Genomic DNA, 20,820 nt, shown 5'->3' on the forward strand with positions numbered 1-20,820 from the left:
GGCTTAAAATGCATAACGCCCCATAACGCCCACCCGTACACGTGGCGCGCCACGTGTCGCATAACGCCCATAAAGGGGCGTTATGACTACGCATGGCCCAAGAAAGTGGTTTTTGGATTATAAAATACCAAGCATGCGTTGAGTGTAAAGTTGGTGAATATATTTTACTTGCCGTTTTTTTTTATCTTGCTTCCATCGATCAAAACTAGGGAAATGGTATGGGGCTTACTTGATGGTCTTTTAATAAATGTTAAGTACAAAGTATGGTGGATGTTTGGAAGAATAAGGTGCAAATCTTGAGTTGGTGAAAAGTTTGTCAAAGTAGAATATGCAATTTCATCATATTACACATGTGAGTTTAGATGTACTATCTAAGTTAAATAATATATTAGATTATTTCATTTTTTTTAAATGTGTCATCTACACATTTATTTGTTTATAAAACATGTGTGTAGGTAACACATGTATAATATATTGAGGATTCATTATAGGTCTTGATTATAACTAATTGTGTAGTTATTTATATAGTTAAATGGATTTTATTAATTAAATCCTTTGTTGTGTTTATATATAACGAGCTGAATAAATGAGGTAAAAAAAATATTTCATGCATAAAAAAATAGTTTTTTTTTAAATGCTTCCCTAGCATTTTGATCACAAGCGTTCTTGTTTGTCTTTTTAACTAACATGTAAAGGTAATTTCCTAAAATCATCAATGCAAGATGTGACGTGAATGGACTTTGCTATACATATGATAACTCAATTAATAAAAATTAAGTCTAAAACGTAAAACCACGATAAGTGTGAGATTCAGGGAGTGCGAGATTTAGGTATCTGCAAAGGTTAGCCTGAATTTGCCGATTGTCACACAATTGCATGAAGAAAGATACATCTATTTGCACCAACACTTTTATTTTATACATAGGCTAACAAGTTTAGCAATGATGGTGGCGGGCCGTCTGAACAAGCTGACTCGTCGGAGGCTATATGTAGGTGCGTGCAGGTGACAACGTGCACTGGTTTAAGAGAAGGGTGTGTGCGATCGTGCTCACCTATCGTTTAATGTAAGCTTTCAAAGGTGTCATGTTTCACCCCTGCTTTCTAAAAACTTTATAGGGTTTTACTTTGAACCCATTGACTATGAGAAGACGAGAGAGTACCATTGGTGATCTTTGGGTTTGACTACCACACTATGTTTGGTGGTCAACTTTGGCCCATATATTTTTTTAAGTGTAAGCTTTTATTTTCTTTCCCTTAGATTTCATAGTTATTCTTTTTGACTCCTGCTAATTTCTAGGAGTTTTATAAAGTATCAGTTTGACGTCGTCAACTTTCCATCACTTGGTGTTATAACTTTTGACCCCACGCCCTGCAACACGGGGGGTTAACCACTAGTTTCATTATAAATTATATTGAAAATGGAGTTCTATTAAAAATAAAGTATTGTTTTGGTATTTCAAGGTATACAAGTGTTGGTACCATGTTGATACCGTAAGAGACCCAACTAATTCTAACCAAACAACATAGGTATCAATAATTTGTGTTTATATTTTCCTCATTTTGTTGCTATAATAAGTATTCGTATCCAATGACGAATCTTGAACTTTTAGACAGGGTCCCTAGCCTTAACATAATTTTCGATAAAGTTTACGTTTCGAGAGAAAAACTTGGGGAGGGAGGGCCCTAACTAAGATTCTCCCATGCTCTTATCATAACTAGCAACAAACTGAACTACTAATATTTAACAAATTCTTGTCACTTAGCTCGGGGAATCCAACTAATTCTATAATCAAAATGCAAAACTGAAACTTTCTTTCATCGTTTTAATTACTTTCATAATCATATCCGTTTTAATTACTTATTAAATTCGAAAACAATATAGTAATTCATCACAATTTTTATATTATTTTATTTTTTTAAGAGTAAACTGTCATTTTGGTCCCTGAGGTTTGGTCACTTTTGCCACTTTAGTCCAAGACTAAAACATTTTGCATCTGGATCCTTGTGGTTTCAGTTTTATTATCAATTTTGTCCAAAAGTGAAATCAGGTCATAATTATCTTATAAAATCCTGTTATTTTGTCATTTTTCTCATGGGCAAAATAGTCATTTCATTTTATTTAAAGTTTTTATTAAAGGGACTATTTGTGTAAATAGGTTCAAGTTTTGGACCAAAATAAAAAATTTATATGTTTTTAAACACACACCTGTATCTTCTTCATAGCCTCATCACCATCACTACCACCACAGCCTCACTACCACCATCACCACAACATCCTTAGAATTTCGGTTCATCGTGATTCCAGGGTGGCCTGGGATGTTGTGGTGATGGTGGTAGTGGTAGTGAGGTTGTGGTGGTAGTGAGGCTATGAAGAAGATACAAGGTGTTGCAGGTGTGTGTTTAAAAAATATAAATTTTTTATTTTGGCCAAAACTTAAATCTAGTTACACAAATTGTGCCTTTAATAAAACCTTCAAACAAAATAAAAATGAAATGACCATTTTGCCTCTAATAAAAAGGACATAATAGCAGGATTTTATATGATAAATATTATCTGATTTCACTTTTGAATCAAAATGACAATAAAACTAAAACCACAAGAATTCATATGCAAAATTTTGGACTAAAATGATAAAAATTGATAAAAAAAATTAGGCACCAAAATGGCCGTTTACTCTTTTTTGAATAATATGCTATTTTTAGTATTCTATCAACATCCGAACAACAAAAGTACCCTGACATTGTGGTCACCACAATCACTGTAACAACAACAACAACAGCAGCAGCAGCGAAAATGGCGAACCCACAGAGCGATTATTGTCGGGTAGCGTACCATAATAGCAAAACCCTTTCTGTTGTCTATAAGACCCTGAAACACCTCACAAAAACCACAATTAATTCAACCAGCATTTCAATTTTCAGGTGGGTAAACAAACCTGCAAATGTTTAAAACTTTATATTAAATGAAAATTGCGATTAATTTGAACTTAATAGTTTGATTTTACATGATGGTATTTCTTGACTTGTATGTGTTCTTTTTTGTTGTTGTGGATTAGAACAGGGGATTAAGGGGTTTGTGATAATCTTGATATTTTTGTTGATTTAGGGTTTAACATGATTTGAATAATTATCAATTTATTTTAAATTTTGAGTTTATATGTGCATATATCTTAATCAGAATATTTATTTGTATGTTTAGTCAGTGTTTGTTGGAATTTTAGTTCCCCTGATTTTTCAACTATTGTGGGGGTTATAAATATAAATACATATTAACACATATGTTTTTTTTAGTTTTTATATGTTTATTTAGGGGCTGAAAGGATTTTGTATTTTTTTTAATAAAACCCCTTTGTTATGTGTACATTTTAATCACAATACATATTCAGTATTTGTATGTTCAGTTTTATGTGTTTATTTTTTAGTTTTTATGTTTTAATTTAGGGCTCAAAAGGATGTTATATGTTTAGTGTTTTTTAGAATTTTAGCTCCCCTGTTTTTCCAACTTTTGTGAAAGTTACACATACATACAAGGGGTGTTCAAAACCGGATCCGAATTTCGGATACCAGATTTTACTATCTGAATCCGTATCCGAAATTTCGGATATCCGAAAATTCGGATACGGATTCGGATATCCGAAAATCCAACTTTTTATTTAATTTTTATTTTTTTATTATTTTTTCATATTCGGAAACATATATTTTGGATAGTTTCGGATATCCGAATATAAGTTTTCGGATATTTTTCGGATATTTTCGGGTACTTCAGATATTCGGATATCCGAAAAAAAAATGAAAATTAAATTTTCGGATATTTCGGATATCCGAAAATTTTGAAAATCACTATCCGAATCCGAAAAATTCGGATATCCGAAATTTCGGATATCCGATTTTTCGGATATTTCGGATCGGATTTTCGGCTACGGATAGTTTTGAACACCCCTACAACTATATATGTTTTTTTTTTCATTTTTTATATATTTATTTAAGGCTCAAGAGGAATTTGTATGTTTTTAATCAACAACTTTGTTATGCATACATCTTATAATCATAATATGTATTTGTATGTTTAATGTTTTTTAGTTCCCTTGTTTTTCCAACTTTTATGGGAGTTATACATACATACATACATGTTCTTTTTTTATGTGTTTATTTAGGGCTCAAAAAGATTTTGTGTATTTTTTATCAACCCCTTTTGGGATGCATAGAAAGAACCCTAGGTTTCTTGAGGGTGCAATTCACCAATTGAAGGATTTATACAAAAATATATACAACACTATATATATAGAGATAATCTAACCCTTATGCTAGACCCTAACAGGCACCATTATGGATGTATGATATGTTTCAACATAAAGGTGATTACATAATGGCATTTAACTTGTGTAGGTGGAAAAAGAGTTCATAGTGAATGACAAAACTAAGATGAACGAAGACAAGTCGTTTTCAAGTCTTTCGAGAGCAACGAAAAGAGAAAAACTTATGGCTTTGATAGAGCGGAGAAAAGTTGGAAAACGATCAATGCTTAAAAAACTAGATAATACGAATAGCAAGAAACGTGTCGAAGACAGTGTGAAAAGGAAGAAAGTAAATTCACATTTTCGCAAAAAGTTGTTCCAAACCGGTAAACAGAATGTGAAGAGGCTGAATCATGTCTATGACATGATTCCTAAGAAATCGCGTTCGTGTTCTAGACGTAAAAAACGGAGGTGAGGAGCTCGAGATATGTTTCTTTATTAAATAAAATGTTTAATTATTCATGATTTATAAAGTTGTTTGATTTTTTTGGATAACATATATGTAGATTATGTCATGAAGAAACACATAATCATGTTCTTCCGTATGTTAGCAAACTTCGCGATTATTGGAACAGAGGTCAAAATGCTGTTATCTTTGACGGCCAGGTGAAATTCTTGGTTTATTTCTTCATTAATCAGTAATTTTTTTTTTTTTACTTTACTATTCCATGTGTGTATTCTGATGGATTTGCATTACACTTGAATTATAACAAGTTAATATATATATATATATATATATATATATATATATATATATACAGAGAGAGAGAGAGAGGCCGGTTAACGTACAAGACCACCTTATTGTCCAATGCGTATGCGAGCATCTCAACCGCACATCTTATCTAATCTAGGCCTTCAATTAAACGCGATGGCACAATAGTAATTAACTTTGCATAATTACGCATGGGGTGGGTTAAACCCTAATTATGCACGTTATTTGCATAATTACGCATGGGTTGCGTTAACCCTAATTACGCACGTTATTTGCATAATCATGCACGTTATATTGGTGGCCGCGTACCGTCACACGTTAAGAGCTTTTTGTATTTAAACCTTTCACTATATATATATATTTTAAGTAGATGTTTAAACTACATATTTTATTTTTTTATTTATATTTTAGTAATCGGATGTTGCAGGACCGGCTAGTTAAGGTGGTCTCTTTCGTATTATCGTTGCTGGATAATATAAAAAAGCCTATCTTAATATTGGCTTCTTCTAGCGCTCTTTCCTTGTGGAAACTCGAGTTTTCAAAGCGGTCAAAGTCGGTCAATGTTGTAACATACAACGGGAACAAAGATATCCGGGCCGCCATTAAAGATTTAGAATTTCAAGTCCTTTTATCTTCTCCAGATGCCATCGTTGAGGTACACAATTAAAATTATATGAAACTTGCACAAACTTTTGTATGAATTATGAAAATCGTGTTGTTTTGCAGGATATTGAAATTGTTGATCGTATTAAGTGGGCATTGTTAGTGATAGAAGAGTGCCAACGACACATATTTTCAACACATTTGAAGAAACTTCAGATGGTTACGGCTGATATGAAACTGTTAACGGTTTCTGGTGAATCGGTGGTATGTTTTCTCAAGTCTTTTATCTCAAAATTGGAAACATGTTAAATTGGTCAAACGGGATGAAAGTCAACTTAAGTCTATGTTTAGTCTAGTATATCGAAACAAATGTATATAGTCAACCAAACCTGACCTGTTTTGACCGGTAAGAAACTGAACATTTAAGCTCGAACTCGTTTTGACCCGTATTCTCAACGCATTTTTTGAAACTTCAGATGCTTATGGTTGACATAAAACTGTTAACAGTTTCTGGTGATCGGTGGCGTGTTTTCTCAATTCTTTTTTTTTCTTCTCTGAAACGGGTCAATAATAAAAAAAAATGCTAAAAAGGGAAACGGGTCAAACGGGCTGAAATTTAACTTAAGTCAATGTTCAGTGAATAAGATAAAAAAATAGCTAAAAAGAGAAACGGGTCAAATGGTCAAATAATATAAAAAAATAGCTAAAAAGAGAAACGGGTCAAATGGTCAAATTGTTCAAACGGACTAAAAGTCAACTTAAGTCTATCTTCTTGCAATAATTCTAAAGATTGTGTGGGTCCACCAACCTCGGCCTGTTTTGACTGCTAAGAAAATGAACATTTAAGCTCAAACTCGTTTTTGACCAATATTTTCATCAAATGGGTCAATAAAAAACAGCGAAAAAGGGAAACGGGTCAAATTGGTCAAGCAGGCTAAAAGTCAACTTTAGCCTATGTTTGGTGCAATACTTCTAAACATATGTATATGGGTCAGCTAACCCAGCCTGTTTTGACTGGTAAGAAAATGAGCATTTACTTGTATATGGTCAAACTGGCTGAAAGTCAACTTGAGTCTGTTCTTAGTACAATGATCTAAACAAATGTATATGGGCCAACCAAGCCCCGGCCCGTTTTAACTGGGTAAAATTTGAACATTTAAGCTGAACGAATTTCTGTCAATTGTTTCAGGATATTTGCGAGAGCTATCAAAACTTTCTTTCGTTTCTCGATTGTAAATACGAGAACATAAATACGGATGCTGACGTGGAAACGAATGATATTAATATTAACACATTAAAAGAAAGACTGTCACCTTTTATCGCATTCGAGTGCAAGCTCACCACCCCCGGTTTTCAAGAGTACTGGGTCCCGGTTCATCTTTCGTCAATGCAAATCGAACAATATTGTTCAATTTTAGCTTCAAATTTCGAGGCACTCTCTTCATATTCAAAGAACTCTTCATTCCATAATATAATCACTCAGATCCGAAAGGTTCTTTTTGTGCATGTAACTGTAGTAGACCCCACGTTCTGTTTGGTAAATGCTTCTTTAACTCGGTTAATTATTTTTGCAGTGCTGCGATCATCCATATCTAGTGGACCCCACTTTGCGTAATTCTTCGAACGACGCTTCTTTAATTGATCCGTTGGATGCTGAAGTTAATGTCAGTGGCAAGCTGCAGCTTCTTGACAAGCTCTTGTTAGAGATCAAACGTTCCGGTTTAAGAGCACTAGTTCTTTTTCAGGTAAATAAGTTTTTAAAAGAGTAAAATGCCATTTTCGTCCCTAAGGTTTTGGCCACTTTTGTTACTTTCGTCCAAAGGTTTGTTTTTCCTCATCTGGGTCCAAAAGGTTTGAAATCTCGCCATTTTCATCCGACTCGTTCCATCCATTTTCCCCGTTAAATGATGGGCATTTTCGTCTTTTTAGACATTAACAAAATGTCTAAAAAGACGAAAATGCCCATGACTTGACGTTAAAAAATGGACGGAGTTAATGATTCAGATGAAAATTGCAAGATTTCAAACCTTTTGGATCTAGATGCAGAAAAACAAACCTTTGAACGAAATTCGCAAAAGTGGCCAAACCTCAAGGATGAAAAAGGCATTTTACTCTTTTTAAAAAGTTCACTTTAGGTGTATACGTGCGTTACATCATTTTATACATTTGAAGAATATTTTGTTGGTTGACAGTCGACCGTTAATTCCGAAAAGATATCAACCGGGCATCTTTTGGATGACCTCGTTCATCAAAGATTCGGGCAGGATTCTTACGTATACATCCCCGGGAAAATTCTTTCCAAATCCATACGCGCAAAGAAAAAAGAATCATTAAAAATGTTCAACAAAGAAGCGAGTGATAGTTTCATTTGCTTATGTGATTACCGCGCTTGTCATTCAAGCGTTAGACTTTCGCGTGTGGATGTCGTAATATTATTCAACAGCGACCCGAACCCATCAAATGACATAAAAGCCCTTAAGCGGGTCACCATCGATTCACCTCGTGAGCGGTTAAACATTCTCCGGTTATATTCATCATTCACGGTTGAAGAGAAGGCGTTGATTCTTTCGAAGCAAGGTACAACCGTTAACTATACTAGCTCGAGCGTTTGCCACCAGTTGTTAACATGGGGCGCGTCGTACTTATTTAGTAAGCTCCAAAGCTGCACCGACTCCTGGCCGCTGTCGTTTATAGACGATTTGGTTTGCAAGTTGTCATCGTTGTTGAGGAACACCGGTGTCCAAACGGGTCCCACGGGCCCCACAAACCGCTCGATCATATCAAACGCGGAGATGCAAAATGGAGCGTATTCTGGAAGTATCATGTTGTTTGGGGAAACCGAAGCCCACATGAAGGAAAGTTGTTCGGTTGATGAATACTTGAGTGATGATTCGCCTTCTGTTTTTTGGAGTAATGTGGTCAAACAAAGTCAACATGGACCGAAAAACTCTTGTAGCAGGTTGTCTCAGAGGGTTCAAAAGTCACCCTCTTTTGTAAGAAAAAAGCCGAGAAGTAAACGAAGAAAACGGGCAGGTACGACAGTTATTCACCGATACATGAAAATAATATTTCAAACAGTTATTAATATGTTGATCATTATATTGTTATTTAATACAGCGAAGTGTATGCCTTTCGATAGTCAACAGTCATGTGAGAATGTGATTGATGGTTGCAGAAGTGGAAGTCAACAAAGTCAAACCGATCAAACTTCTAGCTCTACGCCTCTTGAAGCCGAAATCGAAAGAATTCTAAAGGAGCGCGAGCAAATCACCAAAACACATCAAGAAAAGGTTTTAGTTCTTATAAACAAACACATTTCTTTTACTTATATTACTTGTTGGATTACAACATGATAAGATCTTGTTTATATGCAGAAATCGATGCTTCTTGCTGAACGGGAGAAAGAGATTTCAGAGGTACACAAGAAGTATGACGCGTTGATACGTGACTCGGACATGAGTTTAACGAAGGAAATTAAGAATCTTGACGACTATCACAAGCTTGTTAATGCACATAAACTTTTGGCGGAGATTTTGGCGCAAAAATTCGAGGATACTCAAAATGTGAAGAGATCAAAGAAAGGTATTAATATAAGTTTTCCTAGTTATATAATTTAAGGAGGTGCCTCAGTTGTAAGCACTTGAGTCCTACAAAGGTTGTAGGTTCGAATACAACTTTCACTGGTTTTCTGCCTGATCCCCTAAATAGGGGTGCTAAATGGGTCGTGTTCCCGGGTTAGTGGATTTAACCCAACCCGAACCCAAAATTTTGAGATGAACCCGAAAATCGTGTCATACATATGAACCCGAACACGACCCATTCCACCCCATCTTTTTGTTTGTTTTTTCCGCAAATTAATATATTAAAATTAAAATTTACTACAAAAAAATGCATATAATACAATTGCTTTTAAATTATAAAATCCTATGTAAAATTCTCTTTCAAGAACATCACTTGAATATCTTTTGTTTCTTTTGATTACAGAAACTAGCTCGGTTAAAATTCTTCAAGTTCCTGCATCTGCACTCATGCGGCGAGAGAACCCACATTGGACCAGTGGTCCAGCCACCAATTTAGCCGGGTCTGGGCATAGTTTAGTCGGGTCAGGACTACGGGCTCCACCCCCTCATCTTCGGTCAAACCCGTCAATGTTTGCATCATTCCACCACCAGCCCACCACCAATGGAACCGGTGAAACATCTCTTGAGTCGTTCATAGCCCATTTTGTCAACTACCCAAACAGTTGACAAACATTGTCATGTATATAAACTGACTCAAACAACTGCCTTTAGTGTACATCCTAAACCCTAAACCGTAAACTCTAAACCACGACCACTGAATTCAACAAAGCATATGATAGTGTTCATATACCTTTCACAGTATGCCCCAACATTTTTTTGAAAATAGTATGATATTTTTTTATAACATTAGTTTGTGTATATACCCATTCACAGAAGCGTCACATTTGTTGCACTCGATGGTTCGACAGTCTTTTGACACATTCACTGACAAGACGGTTGGATCTTGCAAACGCTTCTTCAAATGATCATTACTTGAGATAGTAACAAGTCGACTGGGCGCGGGTGTTTTGAAATGACATATTATAACAAGGCTTTGCTAGCCACAACTCTTAAGGGGAAAATAACTTTCAACTAAAAAACAAAGTAGTCAAAATGCAGTTTTGTTGGTATTTTAAACATCAAACAATTAAAGATGATTGTGATTGGTTTATTAAAAATCAAGGCTTTGATTGTGGTTAAAGGAAGTTTGGTTTTACCCATAGGATATACAGAACCATGGGCGAAGCTTTTAAAGGGCGGGAGGGGGCGACCGACTTCTCGAACTTTTTGCTCAATAGTGGAGAGTATGTAGTTTTCGTATAGGAATTTTTGGGTATATACGTTTTCGACCCCCCGGTTTTATAGAAATTTTTAGGTCCGGTAACTTCCGCCCCCGGTCGGAAATCTCAAGCTTCGCGACTGTACTGAACCGAATCACAATTGAACTAACCAAATAATGGTTTTACCCATGGGATATACTGAACCGAATCATAATTGAAATAACCAAATAAATCAAACCGAATTAACTGAGCATACTGAGAAAGTGATGATTCGATTATGATCTTTTTTATAACGAGTTTTATGCTTTGGTTATAACTATATGTGTACAAATAGCCGAACCAAACCGCCAATAAAACCACCCTTTATATTTTTATTTTTTAAATAATTTTTTTTTTTTATTTTTTAAATAATACATTACATGTGAGAAGTGTTTGGTTAAAAATTTCTGTAGACAAAATACCATTTGCATCCTTCTTTGTAACTAAACTTCTATATAGAGTAAAGAACTCATCTAGTAATATCTTGAGACTAGCTTGTAAATAAACAAGCGGAGTCGAGTTGGCTCGTCTAAATTTCAAGTCGAACTCGAGCGAAGGTGAGCTCGTCTCGTTTAGCTCGCTTAAGTTAATTAGCTATTACTATTTTTGGTGAGAAAAAATCGGAATGGTTCTTTTTTGTTATATATATGCATGTGTTCAGAAATATTACATTTTGTTATATATCTATCAATTGTGTAAGAAATACAATCTTTTTATTTGCAAAAATAAACAAGCTGACTTGATAAAAGTTTTTAGCTAAGCCAGGTTGACCCATTTAGTGTTGAGCCTGAGCTCGAGTCGAGCTGAAGCTGAGTGGGTTCAACGAGTAGCAAGCGTAATTATATGAACAAGTAGCACGTGAATTTCTATATGCGTAGTTGATTATCATTATAGCTTAAATAATTTTTTATTTTTAAATTGACATGAATGACTCAATTTTGTTTCACTATTTTGCCTTTGGCATTATCGAAAAACTTGAACAATCTTTTACTGAAAATAAATGTAACAATTTGTATCGTATTAAATGTTGTTTCAAAATGTGTTCAAAACATACATGTCACATTTATGATGATACTATTTGCAAACTTTAGCTCATCATGATAGTTGTTACACTGGACGGTGTGGGGCAACGCTCTCAGCTACCTCAGCTGGGTGGCGCCCCTAACACCAACCCGCTCATAGCCGAAGGGGGTGCTATATGGGCGAAGGATAAGGTATCTCCGGGGGGGCGCCCGACCCCACGAACTTTTCGATGCGTAGTGTTATGAATAGTACTTTCGTATAGGTATATACGTTGCCGCCCCCCCGGTTTCGCGAAAATTCGGGGGGGCATGGCTTCGCTAATGGCTATGGCATGCCTTCGTCACTGGGTTAGCGGGTGCTGCGGGTGTGAGAGAGGAGAGAGTGAACCACAGCCAATCAAATTTCTTCTTTTGTTTTTAATTTTTTTCTTTTTTATATATATAGTTAATGGGAGCTTTAAATGAGCTTTATTCCACGCTATGTAAGTTAACAATAACGCCTCATGCTTATATGGAGAGAGTGAACCACAACCAATCAAATTTCTTCTTTTATTTTTAATTTTTTTCTTTTTTATATATATACTTAATAGTTAATGGGAGCTTTAAATGAGCTTTATTCCACGCTATGTAAGTTAACAATAACGCCTCATGCTTATATGTCGCTTACGTGTCGCCTACATGGCATGATAAAGTCCTAAGGGCTTTATTCCATACCACCCAGGCTTACTATGCTTTTTTTATTGATATAAAATTTTGAAATTTCATGATTGTTGTTGTATGATTATTTGTTTCTTTAGTCTTCAATTTTCAATAATAAAGTTTCTTATTGATTTGTGATATCAATAAAAGTAGAGTAAACTGCCATTTTGGTCATGTGGTTTGGGCACTTTTGCCATTTTAGTACAAATCTCAAATTTTTTACATTTGGGTCCCTGTGGTTTGCATTTTGTTGCCATTTTAGTCCAAAATCCAAAAACCCCTATTTTTTGACTGTTGCAACCTCCTATTTTGTCTTTTAGTTCAGGGGATTTTGGTCATTTTGCTTTTCATTTAACATTTTCTTAATTCAAAAATAATATATATATATATATATATATATATATTAATATACACACATACATATACACTCCAGTTCATCATCCCCAACATAAATCAGTCTTCTCTCTCTCTCTTTTCTCTCTTTATATAGCACCACCACCATCGCCACCTCCTCCCTCTCTCTCTCTTCCCTCTCTATAGCACCACCGCCACCTCCTCCCTCTTCTTACCACCGCCACTCCGGCGTCGTCCCATCCAATAGTCACACCCACTCCGGCGTCGTCCCCCTTCTCACCACCGGTGTCGATGATGAAGATGATTAAGGTGTCGATGATGAAGATGAATCGCTGAAGTTGAATCGCTGATTCTGCTGATGAAGGTGTCGATGATGAAGATGAACAGTTGATTGATTGATGCGGATGAAGGGGGTTCGAAGTTTCCCCAAATAAATCATCATCATCCCCAAATCTGAGTTTGAGTTGTATTTGTTGAGACATGAAAGTTTTAGATCTGAATTTGTGTTAATAAATTGCAAGATTGTTGTGTTCATCAATCTGAAAGATTTGCAGGTTTTTGTGTTGTTGATCGACTGGTTTTGCAGATTGTTGTTTTTGATTAAGAAGGAGTATAGTTTACAGGTTCGACTATTGCAGATTGTTGTTTGCTGTTGCAACGAAGAAGAACACAAGTTGCAGATTTTGTTTGCGGCGATCTGGGGGATGATGTTCATCAATGCCGCCGCATATCATCTTCCCCCAAATCAAAGGTCCAGTTTCATGTGGGTTAATGGGTTTGATGCAAAATTAGGGTTTGGGTTTTGTGTGGCTCGGAGTAAAGAAAGAAGGTGAGATTGTCGGTTTGATTGTCTCCGTTTGATTGTCGGGATGGTGGTGTTGGCGGCAGTGGGATGGTGGTGGTGGGGATGATGCGGTGGTGGGGGTGGGGGTGGTGGTGGTGGTGGAGGTGTGGTGGTGGTGGTGGTGCTTGTTGTTGTTCTGGCAGTGGTATTATTGTTGTTATGGCAGTGACATTATTATTTATTAAATTTGAGTTATAATAAATCTAAATGACCAAATTACCCCTGAGGATAAAGACAAAATAGAGGGGTTTAAGTTAAGGAATCTGGCCAAATTTAAAATTTGGACTAAAATGACAACAAAATACAAACCATAGGGACCCAGATGTAAAAAGTTTAACATTTGGACTAAAATGGCAAAAGTGCCCAAAGCAAAGGGACTAAAATGACAGTTTACTCATAAAAGTAAGATTAACAATTTTTATTATATTCTAAAAACAAGTTGATCCTTATTCCACATGTTTTTATAGACATCTCTTTCACCAATATCCCATCAAATGGTTATGGTTATACACATTTGATTTGAAATCTTTTATCGACTTGTTTTAAAACACTTTTAAAATATTTCATCACATCCAAAAGATTCACACACAAGATTTATACAAACATTTAAGATCTTTTATCCACTTGCTTTAAAACACCTTTAAAATATTTCACCACATCCAAAATATTCATACACAAGATTTATACAAACATTTGAGATCTTTTATCCACTTGTTTTAAAACACTTTTAAAATATTTCACCACATCCAAAACATTCACACAAAAGATTTCTACAAACAATATAATAAAATATTATATTCTAATAACTTGATGTCATTGCATACATGGATGACAACAAATGACCAAATCTTGTCTCCATCCCAAAAACTTATCTTCAATAAAAATAAAAATAATAATAAAAAAATAATAATAATGATTACAAAAATGTTAACATCCCCACACCCCCAAATTCCCTTTCTTACCACGCAAACCCTAACCCTAGATCTGCCACTTCAAAGGTAACTAAAATCATCTCAATCTCTCCATCAATTCACACACAAATTCACGCAACACATCTGTAATCCACTCCATTATCTCATCAATTTCAGTTTCATCTTCTCAAATCCACCGTAGAAATCGACGGAGATGAGTGGCAGCACCACGGTGGCGGTTGCGGCGGCGAGCGGCGGCGGATTCTCCGGCTACCGGCCGCCGTTCACGCCGGTGCAGTGGCAGGAGCTGGAGCATCAAGCGTTGATATATAAATACTTAGTTGCCGGTGTTCCGGTACCGTACGATCTTGTTGTTCCGATTAGAAGAAGCATGGAAGCGTTATCTGCTAGGTTTTTCAACAATCCGAATTGTAAGCTCATTATTATCTTATTATATTATTTTGTTTTGAATTAGGGCTTGTTTTGGATAGTTAGGGTTTGTTTTGAGATGTGAAGTTGATGAGTAGTTGTTAATTTGTTTGTTGTTAGGTTTAATTTGATTTGTGATGTTGCTATTAGGAGGTTAAGAATTTAAGATATCTTTCTGTATTAAATTTAATTTTAAAAATTTTTCTTCTTTGGGAAAGAAGAGTTAGTTATAAGGAAAATCATCTTTATTTGGTTAAGAATTTATTGTTCCTTTAATATGAAGATAATGTGTTGATAAATGCATCTGGTTTTTTTTGTTTAATTGATTTAAATATGGTGCACCAACATACACACATACATATATATTTATATATGTGCGTGTGTATAGTGATGGATTTAAATGAAAACTAGTTAATATGTTATTTATTTGTGAATACAATCATACATAGATTCACTACAGTTAAGCGAATAGAGTATTGACTGATGTATAGTTGTATACATGTCACTAGTGAATACACGGTAGTTTATAATTATTTCACAGATAGTGTGTTTAATGATGAATACGATTCTCACTTCTCACTTGAACCCACCTTTTATAACATATATAATATCTGTGTATGTGTATATTCTATATATATATATATACACACAGTGACTGCTAGACTATCGTAGGGGTTGTTTTAAGTCATGGTTGTAAAAATCCCGACTAGGCGTCAATTAATCCCCAATTAATTCTGATTAATCACATTTAATCCCGATTAATTCCAATTAATTCCAATTAATTCCGATTAATCCTCGATCAATCCCAATTAATCGCTAGTCCCCACCCACCGCCCGACTAGCGACTAGCGATTACTACGACACTGTTTTGAGTTATGAAATTGATGAGAAAATGTTGATTTGTTTGTTATGTTTAATTTGTTTTGTGATGGTACCATTAGGAGGTTATGAATATAAGATAAATTTTTGTATTGAATTTGGTTTTAGTTTTTTATTTCTAGTTTTGGAAAGAAGTGCAATTTATAAGGAAAATCATCTTTATTTGGTTAAGAATTTATTGGTCCTTTACTTCTGTTTTTTTTTTCTGAACGGTGAACTTCATGTATAAGGTTACCACACTCTCCAAATCGGAGAGCCCCGTATTGCCCCACTTTGGCCAGACTATGTTGTCTTAACTGGGCCCACGCTGGCTTCAAAGTTTGGCTTATTTGGGTGTTCCCCTAGGAAACCATACCGCCGGCTGCCACTTGACAGTCGTTGTGCCACCACAAGAGTAGAACTCTATGGTGTAACACACGGTGGCACGAAAACCCGGTTGGGCTCGGGAATCGAACTGACAACCTCACACAAGACCTAGTCCAAATCCTTTATTGTCTATTCCCCCCAATATGACACAAGTGGGAATTGAAATTGAGTCACCATTGGAATATGTTGAGCATGTGTTTGTAGATTTGTTGATATATGCATCTGGTTTTTGTTTATTTAATTGATTTATTTATGGCACACCAAACACACACAAACTGTCACACACAAGTGATGGATTTTAAATGAAAACAAGTTAATATTTAGAAATCTTTGGTAACTATATATTTATTTGTGAATACATGGATTCACTAGCAAATACACTACAGTTCTTAATTATTTCACAGATACTGTTTTCTCCTATGAATACGATTCTCACTTCTCATTTGAACCCATATTTTATAATATGTATAATATATGTGTATGTGTATACACACACACAGTGACACATGTTCTCAAAGATTTGGTTAAGAACTTATTATAGAAGTATAGATAAAGATTTAGTGGAATTAGTTGAAAAGGTGGTGTTGATTTTCAAATTTTTTCGTGTTTCAGAAAGAAGAGTCATTTATAAGGGAAATCATCTTTATTTGGTTAGGAATTTATTGTTCTTTTGATATGAAAATAATATGTTGAACATGTGTTTATGGATTTGTTGATAAATGCATCTGGTTATTGTTTGTTTAAATGATTTATTTATGGCACACCAAACACACACTGTGTGTCTATAGTGATGGATTTTAAATGAAAACCAGTAAATGTTTGGAAATTATTGACAACTATTTTGTTCTTTTGTGAATACATGGATTCACTAGCGAATACACTACAGTTTAGAAAATAGAGTGTTCACTGATGTGGTGAATACACTACAGTTCTTAATTATTTCACAGATACTGTATTCACCGATGAATACAATTCTCCCTCATTTGAGCTTGTGTATTATAATATGTATAATACATGTGTATGTATACATACACACACACAGTGACACGTGTTCACAAAGATTTGGTTAAGAATTTCCATAGACACGTATGCACAAAGATTTGGTTAAGAATTTATTATAGAAGTATAGATATAGATTTAGTGGAATTAGTTGAAAAGATGTTGATTTTCAAATATATTCTTTTTTGGAAAGAAGAGTCAGTTATAAGGAAAATCATCTTTATTTGGTTAAGAATTTGTTGTTCCTTTCATATGAAGATAATGTGTTGAGCATATATTTGTGGATTTGTTGATAACTGCATATGGTTTTTGTTTATTCAATTGATTTATTTATGGCACACCAAACACACACACACATGTGTGTGCGTATAGTGATGGATTTTAAATGAAAACCAGTAATTGTTTGGAAATTATTGGTAACTATCTTGTTCATTTGTGAATACGTGGATTCACTAGCGAATATACTACAGTTAAAAAATAGAGTATTCAACGATGAATACGATTCTCACTTCTCATTTGAACCCACCTTTTTATAATATGCATAATATATGTGTATGTATATATACTATATATGTATACAGTGACTACTAGTTACTAGATTAACTTATAGATCTTGTAAATTTACCGCTTGTTTATGTAAAATATTACTGTTCTCTGCATCTTACTGGTGCATCACTTAATGTTTTATGATGGTGTCCTTCGTGTCATATAGAGGTGCAAATTTCGTATTCAGGCTAATTTTTCTCTAGCCAGTAGCCACTAAGATTGAAACTTGAAAGCTCAAAACGAAACTTTCACAAATGACGTGAAGAAATTAGTTTATTACTGAAAAAATGTATCCGTGGTAAAAACTAAAGCTTGACAACAAGTGTTTTTGTTCAAGTTAACCCGTTTTGGCATTTAACCATATTACCCATTTCGACCCATTACCCGACCCATCAAACCCGCCCAGTTTTCCCTATCTAGTGTCACGTTACTCTCGAACCACCATATATTTGTAACATTCAAACTGGATTTCAGTTAAAACATTACTTTACGACTAATCTCACACTACAATTTTGAACTTTTGAAGCACTGGGCTATTGTTCGTATTACGGGAAGAAGTTCGACCCAGAGCCAGGAAGGTGTAGAAGAACAGACGGCAAAAAATGGCGATGTTCAAAAGATGCACATCCCGACTCCAAATACTGCGAGCGCCACATGCATCGTGGCCGAAACCGTTCAAGAAAGCCTGTGGAATCCCAATCTCCGTCTCAGTCGTTGTCAACTGCGGTATCGCGTGTCACCACCGTAAGCAGCACTGGTAGTGGTAATAATAGAAGTTACCAGAATCTCGGCAATAATAGCTTCCAGAACTCACATTTGTATCCCACCTCAAATTCCGGGAGTTTTGATTTTGGGAGTAGTGCATCAAAGTTGCAGGTGCATGCTAGTGCCTATGGGATCAACAACAACAATTATAGGTACTTAATTTGATTATTCTTAAAAATACACTATCATCAGATACAACGTTGCTTATAAATATATAGTTTTGCAGAGTAAGGGGTGTTTGGATTTGCATGCTGGAACTGATTATTATTAGACTTAAAAGTAACAATATTTTTCATAATGTTTGGATGAACATATTCCGGTTTTAATTATCTGAGTATTTAATATGTCTGCGACAATTTATTATCGAAAAAAAGTTAAAATTATGTGTTTACCTTTTTCTGTTAACCTACTTTGATACTTTCTCACATTTTACGGAACTTTCTTCCTTTTTCACAAAACTATATTTTTGTCAAAACACTCATAAATCTGGTTGTTTAATGTCTCATGCATGCCAATTTACGCATGCCAATTTATGTTGGATATCTCGAATTCTTTTGTTTTTATCAGTTAATATGTGTAATGAAAGATCAAGTTAATGACTTATTAACTATTATGGCTCCAATGTGATTGAACTGCAACAATTTATATATTATATGCTACAGAATGATTTAAAGAGCAAGTGAGTAACTTCACTATAAATTACTACAGGTAGGGTTTTTGTTATTTTTTGTAATAATTATCTAACCACAACATTTATGGCCTACACCAATTTTCATTTGTCACAATGAATTAAATGGGACCTAAGGTGAATTCAAAGCCTGCAACATTTTGAATTCATTTTATTTTAAAAAAATTAAAATCATTATATTAAAAGTATAGTTTTGTCTTCACATGCAGGTACGATCACGGGCTAACTGTCGACGTGGACGATAGAAATTACTCTTCCGGAGCTTCAAGTTCAAGGGGTCTAGCGATAGAATCGAATGCAGACAGCACATGGCGTCTCGTGTCTAATCAAGTTCCCACAAGTTCGTTAATGGAATCAAGAAATGACTCTTATTTACAAACCAAATCCCCACGACTAACCACGGTTAATGCATTTGAGCCTGTGATTGACGCTACATCAGCGTCAAAGCCAAGTCAACAGCATTGTTTATTTGGTAGCAAGATTGAGTCGCCGGTTGAACCGAAACATGAGCAGCACTTGATGCGCCCGTTCTTTGATGAGTGGCCGGAGGCTAGGGAACCATGGTCCAGTCTTGATGCGGCTAGTGGCAAGAACTCGTTTTCCACGACTCAGTTGTCAATGTCGACGGCTCCTGAATATTCAACCGACTGCACCCCGAACGGTATGCAAGAGTAAACTGCCATTTTCCTCCCCTGAGGTTTGGCTAGTTTTGCGACATTTGTCTAAAGATTTGTTTTTCCACATCTGGATCCAAAAGGTTTGAAATCTTGCCATTTTCATCCGGCTTGTTAACTCCATCCATTTTTCTCCGTTAAGTCAGAGCTATTTTTTTTGTCTTTTTTGTTAGTTTAAAGGGAATTTGGTCTTTCAAATACTTGTACATTATGCTAAATGCTTGTACATGAAGTGAAAAGACCGAATTGTCCTTTAAGTTAACAAAAATAACGGAAATATCCCTGGCTTAACGGAGAAAAGTGGATGGAGTTAACGAGCCGGATGAAAACGGCAAGATTTCAAACCCTTTTGGATCCAGATGCAGAAAAACAAACCTTTGGACGAAAGTTGCAAAACCGGCCAAACCTCAGGTTTGAAAATCTCATGCATGTGGTATGCAAGTTTGAAAACAAGCTGAACCTTGTTTTTATTTTATGCAGATGCTTAAGAATGGATGGTGTTATGATGTGTGTATTTGATTGATTATGTTGTATGATCTTGGAGTTGATGTAACTTGTGTCTAGCTGGCATGTTGACTTTCGTGGTCTGCAGGTCAACGTAAATTTAGTCAAACTGGTTGCTTTCTTGCTTGTTTAAGCAACTCTTTTTCAAATAAATGTTGTCTTTTTTGAACTGTACATTATTTGTGTTTAAGTGAGTCTTTACTTCTCTGGCCCTTTTGGGATTACTTGGCTATTTAAAATGGATGATGAAATCTGAGTTTCTAATGTATTGGGTTAGAAGTGGGCGATTGAGTCGATTTTAGATTAAAACTGTATTTATTATGTATACATCTTGCTATATATAAAAGATTATAGTAATTACTATTTTGACTGTAGCTTTCTTAATCAAATTTAGTGGTTTCCTCGCAAGAAGTTTTAAGAAAATGTTTTGCACTTTTGGAATATTAAAGAGACGTTTTGTTATTTCAAATTGTTTCGGATGTAAAGTCGTTGGGTTTTCTTTGGTATAGGAGTAGAAGTAGGAAGGGCAACGTAGCTTGGAAGGATTGGTGTAAATTTTCTTTTCCTGTGATATAACTTTTGTTTTGGCGGGTCTTCTCTAGCTTGGAGATGCCCGTCTTGTTTGGTTGTTGAATGAAGTTTGCTTTTCAA

General features: G+C 35.2%; 2 protein-coding genes across 4 annotated transcripts; both read left to right on the forward strand.

The window, feature by feature from the left end:
* The first annotated feature begins 2,788 nt into the window (after positions 1-2,788).
* LOC110898721 (chromodomain-helicase-DNA-binding protein 3) lies at positions 2,789-10,037 on the forward strand. Its single transcript, XM_022145551.2, has 11 exons — positions 2,789-2,922; positions 4,387-4,706; positions 4,802-4,901; positions 5,435-5,662; positions 5,734-5,874; positions 6,800-7,102; positions 7,185-7,355; positions 7,803-8,643; positions 8,728-8,900; positions 8,985-9,192; positions 9,595-10,037. The coding sequence occupies exons 2-11, from the start codon at positions 4,423-4,425 to the stop codon at positions 9,855-9,857; spliced, it is 2,712 nt and encodes a 903-aa protein (XP_022001243.1). The 5' UTR covers positions 2,789-2,922; positions 4,387-4,422; the 3' UTR covers positions 9,858-10,037.
* Positions 10,038-14,265: 4,228 nt separating this feature from the next.
* Positions 14,266-20,393, forward strand: LOC110898722 (growth-regulating factor 5). Of its 3 annotated transcripts, none has more exons than XM_022145552.2 (5): positions 14,266-14,406; positions 14,497-14,750; positions 18,065-18,455; positions 19,201-19,652; positions 20,146-20,393. In XM_022145552.2, the coding sequence occupies exons 2-5, from the start codon at positions 14,534-14,536 to the stop codon at positions 20,151-20,153; spliced, it is 1,068 nt and encodes a 355-aa protein (XP_022001244.1). In that variant the 5' UTR covers positions 14,266-14,406; positions 14,497-14,533; the 3' UTR covers positions 20,154-20,393. The 3 variants fall into 3 exon arrangements, with proteins under 3 accessions (XP_022001244.1, XP_022001245.1, XP_035838403.1); XM_022145553.2 differs by having other exon boundaries at positions 14,302-14,406; positions 14,522-14,750; XM_035982510.1 differs by having other exon boundaries at positions 14,328-14,750.
* The last annotated feature ends 427 nt before the right edge of the window (positions 20,394-20,820 follow it).

Source organism: Helianthus annuus, chromosome 13, assembly GCF_002127325.2.
Source record: "Helianthus annuus cultivar XRQ/B chromosome 13, HanXRQr2.0-SUNRISE, whole genome shotgun sequence".
Taxonomy (NCBI): domain Eukaryota; kingdom Viridiplantae; phylum Streptophyta; class Magnoliopsida; order Asterales; family Asteraceae; genus Helianthus; species Helianthus annuus.

Excerpts from the sequence above, each read along its gene's own strand:
- LOC110898721 (XM_022145551.2), top strand. The coding sequence starts at position 4,423 with ATGAACGAAGACAAGTCGTTTTCAAGTCTTTCGAGAGCAACGAAAAGA. Across the intron at positions 4,707-4,801 it reads TCTAGACGTAAAAAACGGAG|ATTATGTCATGAAGAAACAC; the intron begins GTGAGGAGCTCG and ends ACATATATGTAG. Across the intron at positions 9,193-9,594 it reads TGTGAAGAGATCAAAGAAAG|AAACTAGCTCGGTTAAAATT; the intron begins GTATTAATATAA and ends TTTTGATTACAG.
- LOC110898722 (XM_022145552.2), top strand. The coding sequence starts at position 14,534 with ATGAGTGGCAGCACCACGGTGGCGGTTGCGGCGGCGAGCGGCGGCGGA. Across the intron at positions 14,751-18,064 it reads GTTTTTCAACAATCCGAATT|CACTGGGCTATTGTTCGTAT; the intron begins GTAAGCTCATTA and ends GAACTTTTGAAG. Across the intron at positions 18,456-19,200 it reads ATCAACAACAACAATTATAG|GTACGATCACGGGCTAACTG; the intron begins GTACTTAATTTG and ends CTTCACATGCAG.